The sequence below is a fragment of the Polyodon spathula genome, chromosome 12 (assembly GCF_017654505.1).
Source record: "Polyodon spathula isolate WHYD16114869_AA chromosome 12, ASM1765450v1, whole genome shotgun sequence".
In the NCBI taxonomy this organism is placed as follows: Eukaryota; Metazoa; Chordata; class Actinopteri; order Acipenseriformes; family Polyodontidae; genus Polyodon; species Polyodon spathula.
Genome location: NC_054545.1, coordinates 12,041,946 through 12,048,642, shown reverse-complemented (window position 1 = coordinate 12,048,642; position 6,697 = coordinate 12,041,946). Strand labels below are relative to the sequence as shown.

Genomic DNA, 6,697 nt, shown 5'->3' with positions numbered 1-6,697 from the left:
CCCACTCCTGCTAAAATGAAGATGTGCTCAATCAATTCACATGGGAGTTTCCCTGCATGAGAAATGTATACAGCCAGAAAGCAGCAATCACATTTCTTTACATATACTAGAGTTTAAATTGTGTCAATGGGATAAAGGCGCATGCTTTTCTGAAAGGAATATAATACAATACAATTATAAAAGTATAAAACTAGCAAGAGATACCTCACAGGAAAGAGCCGTTTGTTTAGCGGTTTCATACTGTTCAAACTCTTTTATTCCTCTCTGAACATTTCAAAATAGGACCCATTGATTTTACAGGTTTAGATTTCAGTGTACTCAAATCCCACAATGAACATTCAAGGACAAGCATTCAACCCAAATACAGGCAGTTGCTGTCATTCTCAGAAATGTCTACAGCACCTTCTTTTTTTAGCAGCTGAAACAAAATTTAATGACTTAACTTTTGGTAACAGGTGTACTACTGCTAGTTAGACAGTGTTGAGCGCTGGTATGTAACAGAAACATACTACCCTTGTAAAGGTTTACCATGGTAAAAGTGAAGTAGAGCACAGAGAAAGTGCAGTAAAGCACAAAGAGGTAAATGTATAAGATAAGTATGGGACAAAAATGGGGCAGCTGCAAAATTCCCAAGCAAAATGACATTGTAAACTTTAATAGGAGTAGCTTACTTAATATACGTTAGAAATTTAAAATACATGTAGAGCTTGAAAGAAAAGAACATGCATCTTTAACGAATGCAAAACTAGGATTGGTACAATAGTGTGGTCTGTTGTAAAGGTATGGTTTTCAAATAGAAAAGACTTGCTTCAGTTATCTTTTCGATGGTAGGCAGTGAATTTCATGGACACAATTGGGTTAGATTTACTTAGCAGTTAATATATTACCTTAAAAGTACATTTGCACTTTGTCTTGGCAAATAGTGTGTTTGTTTTTTGTGGTTTTTTGTTTTGTTGGCAGGACAGTACATTGATGAAAGCAAAGAGAAAAGATAGGCAGCACCAAAATGTAAGTCCAGTGTTTTTGTGATTTTGTGTTTTTATTTATTTATTTTGTGATTCATTTTGATTTAATGTCTTGAGCTTTTTCAAATTCCATTCAATTTCCAATAGTGTTCTTCTTTATTTAAGTATGTGTAACAAGAACTTGCTCTTGTATTATATATATTTTTTTATTTATACCTTCTCTGTTTGAACTATTCTTTGTAATTTATTCTTTATTCACCCTACTGTAAATAATGCACAATCATCATTGATAATGCATTCCTTTGGCAGTGTAACTAGGGTATAAAAAAGTTATTCCACACTATATCATTCAGGTTATATAAAACACTCCATACTCTCCTAAAATGAATTCACTTAAAGAGTAGACCATTCCAAAGGTTTAATTAAATAATTGCTTTAGAACTGGATATGTTGAGTTGGTTCAACAATGTATAACATCCCTGGGGGAAAAAAAAAAAAATCTGTGCTGTAAGGGTCAACTTTACTCAATGCTTATCACCAGAAAACAACCTTAGAATCGAGGAGGTACAGAGTATGTAAATTCCTGTGTTCATATTAAGGGATTTCTCCAATTCTGTGTGCAATCTCATTTAAATATTTATTTATTATCCAACTCCAGCTCTTTGTCTTTACAGAGGAAAACTATTCAAAATGAAGAGGACACTTCTGTTTTTGGTATGGGTGGCATTGTTTTCCACAACCTGCAAAACTCAAGACCTGTCCAGTGCAGACAAGCCGACCGTCAACGACCTGGCCAGTAAAAACATAGAATTTGCAATGAACCTCTACAGAAAGATTGCCAGCCAACATGACGACAATATCTTTTTCTCCCCTTTGTGCATTTCTTCAGCATTCGCTATGCTTTCCCTTGGTGCTAAAGGGAACACTTATGATCAGATCATCAAAGGTCTAAATCTTGATCTCCTTCAAAGCAAAGATAAGCCTAATATTATTCCAGCGCTGTTTCGTCAACAACAGAAAAACATCACCAGCAGCCAGGATTTGGATTTAACTCTGGGAGGTGCCATGTTTGTTCCCCAAGATTTTAATGTACTGGAAACCTTTCTCAGTCAGACCAAAGAGTATTTCAACACTGACACCATCCAACTAAACCCTATTTTGACAACCAACATTAATGAATATGTGGAAAAGATGACTAGTGGAAAGATTAAGGAACTTTTAAAGACAGTTGATCCAAACACCAAACTGATGCTTATAAATTATGTTCTTTTTAAAGGTAAGGACCTGTACTCTTATCCCAGACAAGGAAATGCTGTTGGTGCTCCTCTGTATGTAAAAAATAATAAATTGTCCAGTTAGTTGTGGTTAATGTTTGTATGGTAATTTTGAACCTTTAGTAAAAGCTACTGCCCAGCCTAAGGGGACATATTTGTTCAGTGTTTGCTTTGTTTAAATCTTTATTTTGGCCTTTGTGCCACTTTATTTTTCCTGTGTTTGTTTTGTGTAAACTTGCACATATGCACTTTAAACTGTTGTTTATAGCCTTTGAGTCTCATTCTTGACGCTGTCCTGCTACATATGGTGTAGAAGTAATATAGCATCCCCTAGAGACATGGAGCAGAACTGCAGCACTCAATTACCTATTTGGGGAAAGGCCACACCTGTGATTCATGGCAGGGGCAGATTTAACCCCATCTCTGACGCCTTGTTACAACAAGTTATTGTAATGTTTTATATATTTCAGCAACCATCTGAATTATTCAGGCTGTTTCTGTTCAAGTTTTTTTTTTTTTTTTTTTTTTTAAATAACAGCAAACCAGCTCATTAAAAGCAAGGATTTGCTACTTTTATCACCTACTTAGCTGAGAGATTGTTTTCAGAATGGAGCAACTTGAATTAAATTGATAAAACAGCATTTTCACTAACTATATTTGTAAACCTTATTCTATATTTACTGTTATTTGTAATGCCTTTCTTTCAGAATATTGATCTAAACATCCTTTCAGCTGTATTGCGCTCTAGTGGTTGGATGTTTAGAATGGAAACAGTGCACTGTAAGAAGTATGTAAATAAACAAATGTTGTTTTTCCTAGGCAAATGGGAGGAGCCGTTTGATGCTAATTACACCGAGCAAGCCCGCTTCTACGTGAACAATTATAGGATTGTTTCAGTCCCCACGATGTTCAGAAGTGACCCATTTCAATTGGGTTATGATGACAAACTTAAGTTATCCATTCTAAAGCTTCCATACAGAGGAGATGCCTCCATGATTGTATTGCTTCCAGACAAAGATGCTGACTACAATTCCATTGATGAGGAGATCTCTGCAGAACACTTCCATCAGTGGCTCAGAATGTTGAAGAAAATGTCAGTGTCGCCCCCCCACCCCCCACCACCCCTTTTTTTTCTTTTCAAGGAACTTTTTTTATAGTGTTTAAGGGCAGCAGGCTTATTTACAAAGAAAATGCTGGACATCCACTACAATACTATATCTTTTTTCTTAACTAGATGAAGTTCCTGTTCATTCGAAACTATCGTTTTATTTTGTTACCAGGTCTTTAGCATGTTTGTAGACAATCTGCCTCATTTAACTGTACATGGAACTATTTCAAAGTGATGGCTGCATTATATATTTTTTTAAATGTGTTTGCTTGAAGTTGAAGTCTGTAGATTGGGGTCCATGTATGATTTTTAGGATCATAGTTTTAAGATTTGTTTTGATGCGATATGCTGGATACCAGTAATTGTACACCTGTGCCAAACATTAAAGTGTTTATGCAGGAGTGGCATGGAATGGCACTATAGCGTATGAACATAGAAAATAGTTTTGCTATTTAATTTATCAATTCTACTTTCAGTAAATACACAAATGATACAGTAATGTTCAATAATACAAGAGCCACATTTGCAACAATATGTAGGGGTTAAGCACAAGTGTGTGTATGTATGTATGCATGCATGTATGTATATATATATATATATATATATATATATATATATATATATATATATATAATCTAATTTAATTTTTAATTCTGTCATTTTTCATGACAGCAAAATGGAAGTCTATTTTCCGAAATTTAAATTGGAGCAGTCATACAAAATGAAGAAAATTCTTCCAGCTCTAGGGATTACGGACTTGTTCAACTACCAGGCAGATCTTTCAGGAATCAACATGGAAACTGGGTTGAAAGTGTCTGAGGTTGGTTTACTGTTGTTTGACCTACTAGCCTATCTGCAGAGATAATTCTAAGAGCATTTAACTCTTCTAGTGTACAGCTCTGGTGGCAGATACTTTTAGTTTTCATAATGTTTTAGCATAGGCATATCTAATTATGAGCACAAGTTGTTGGTCATGGATACAGATGTTACAATTCAATTTAATCACTAACTTAAAGGTCTGCCAATTGTACTGCCCAGTATATTATACTGCTAAGGATCTTTCAGCCAAGAAGCTGCCACAACACATCACAACAGCAATACTGGCATTCCTGAAATGATGGCGTTTTTTTGAGTTTGAGGAAGTGCAGTATACATATGTGGACAAGCATATTCTTTTCATAAACTCTGCCCTTAGTCTGAAGCATTCCTGACTTGTTTTTCAGGTTATTCACAAGGCAGTAATTGAAGTGGATGAGAAGGGAACAGAAGCATCGAGTGCCACTGTAGTAGGAATAACTGGATACTCCTTGCCACCTTCCCTCAAAATTAATCGCCCCTTTCTCTTCCTTATTTACCACGAAACAACCAACAGCTTATTGTTCATGGGCAGGGTCGTGGACCCTACCATATAGATTTAAATTTGTTGGCAAACCTAAAGATATAATCATCAAATTGTGATATTTACATTTTTATTTCCCATTTCTACTTTTACTGGGGCAACTGGTAGTTAAAGCTGACGTTTATTTTAACAGGCAACTAAAAGGTTATTGCTTTATCAATGGCAGTAGTTTTGACATGAGTTATTTAAAATCTGTTTTATGAATGCCATGCATTAAACTTTACTTTTGTTAAAGCAATGTGTTTTTTTTTTTTTTCATAGACTGTTTTTTTCAAAGCCTGTTTTTAACTCATGCATTAAAGCTTTGTGAATATGGGACCACATTTCTGATGAAACTAACCTATGTCTGTATCGTGGATTACACAATCTTCAAATTCATTAAACCTTTTTGAATGGCCATTTTGCCAAACTTTACTAACTATACAGTAAATGTCTAATTTGTTTGTATTGTTATACTGAATCTTTTTTTTTTTCTTTTTATCAAACACCTGCAGTGTGGCCGAGCAAAACATGCATGTACTGTGACTTTTTCCCAATAAAATTAACAAAATGATTCTAGAAACTTGTTAATGTGATGTCTACTATCTGAGTGACGGGGATTGGTTTTATTTAGAGAACTGACAGTCCCCACAGTACAGTACATAATCAGGTTGCTATTATATCATAAGTTTTTGTTTAGGTGCACGTCAGGTATGATGATTGTTTTTGCATCCTTTTCTTTTGTTTTGTATAATTTAGCTATGAACGGTGATAACGGTGGATAAAACCAGAGACTATGTACAGGATTGTATAGTGCACTCAACCAAATCAGTCTCCAATATTGCTAAATACAGAACTGGAATCCTCATAAACAGAAAACGACAAATGGAGTGTACAAGATACAATTGATGATGGAGAAGCTGAAGATCATTGTATGGTGAAAACAACATCATATTGAATTCAATAAGTAATTCAGAAACGTTTTAAACCATTCAATCACACAAGTTATAAAAAAGGAGATATATTTAATTTCTTCTTTTAAAACTTAGCATGTGAGAAAACACTAAATGTATCCAAGTGATCAAAAGATATGTTGGCTTGGTTCACTGTATAACAACAGGCACAGTTTTATTTGCGTAAGAGTATATAGCAGGCTACATATGAATTTTAAATAACTCAAAATACAATTTCAATTTATGCATGAAGATCTCCATAGAATATTCCTGGCTTACAAAGAAAATAAAAAGTATTTGCCATAGAAGACAGTTGCAAAGCATGCTATTTTCTGAAATAAAAAATAAAAAATATGTATGACAATTCAGACATATACAATTCTTGCAACTTTTTTTAAAGTGAGAAATGGACAACGTCAATAATATTGACAAAACAGGATAGAGGAAAACTATTGTTTGTCAAAAACACACTGACTGACTGAATGAAGAAGAATGTAGATATCAATCTCGTTATTCCTTAGCTGGAAAAGAAATATTTATAACAAATACATTTTCCTTGACAACTGTGTATTAAAGATCCATAGTGTTTTTTTTTTCCTTTTGTTTCAATAAAACCTTGTGTCAAGCAATCAGTTCTTTGAGAGCCATGGCATCTCTTGTACAATTCTCTTGATTGTTAAAGTCTGTAGGAAGTTGTGCTGGCTTGTTCTGGAGTCCTGGCCCTTCCCTTGCCACTAAATCTCTAAGGGATAGACCTTTTTGATCTCCTTCCATTAGAAAAAAAGAAATTACAGATTAGCATTTGTCACAAATAATATGTTATAAAATACAGCATGTATATATATATATTTTATTAAGTGTTTAAATACAAAATTGCTGTGAAAATGATAGAATCGGATCAATATACTGTAAAATGTTGTGAAATAACTGGCTTCCCACCTACTCTCTGTCTGTGGCGGTGTTGCCAGCTCACAATGTCACATGGTTTGAATGGAATGAAAAAGGAGGTTTAGTGCCAG

At 34.4% G+C, this 6,697-nt stretch overlaps 2 protein-coding genes across 4 annotated transcripts in view; one reads left to right on the top strand and one right to left on the bottom strand.

The window, feature by feature from the left end:
• The first annotated feature begins 911 nt into the window (after positions 1–911).
• On the top strand, positions 912–5,304 carry LOC121324243 (protein Z-dependent protease inhibitor-like). 2 transcript variants are annotated; one of them, XM_041265915.1, is made up of 5 exons: positions 912–1,008; positions 1,640–2,241; positions 3,059–3,332; positions 4,020–4,167; positions 4,571–5,304. In XM_041265915.1, exons 2-5 carry the CDS (start codon positions 1,656–1,658, stop codon positions 4,757–4,759), a joined length of 1,197 nt encoding a protein of 398 aa, XP_041121849.1. In that variant the 5' UTR covers positions 912–1,008; positions 1,640–1,655; the 3' UTR covers positions 4,760–5,304. The 2 variants fall into 2 exon arrangements, with proteins under 2 accessions (XP_041121849.1, XP_041121848.1); XM_041265914.1 differs by having other exon boundaries at positions 919–1,008; positions 1,624–2,241.
• Positions 5,205–6,697, bottom strand: part of LOC121324242 (serine/threonine-protein phosphatase 4 regulatory subunit 4-like) — a 27,869-nt gene continuing 26,376 nt past the window's right edge. For both annotated transcript variants that reach the window (XM_041265912.1, XM_041265913.1), the window contains exon 24: positions 5,205–6,445. In XM_041265912.1, the coding sequence (XP_041121846.1) occupies positions 6,421–6,445 (25 nt within the window). In that variant the 3' untranslated portion in view covers positions 5,205–6,420. The remainder of the gene's footprint in view (positions 6,446–6,697) is intronic.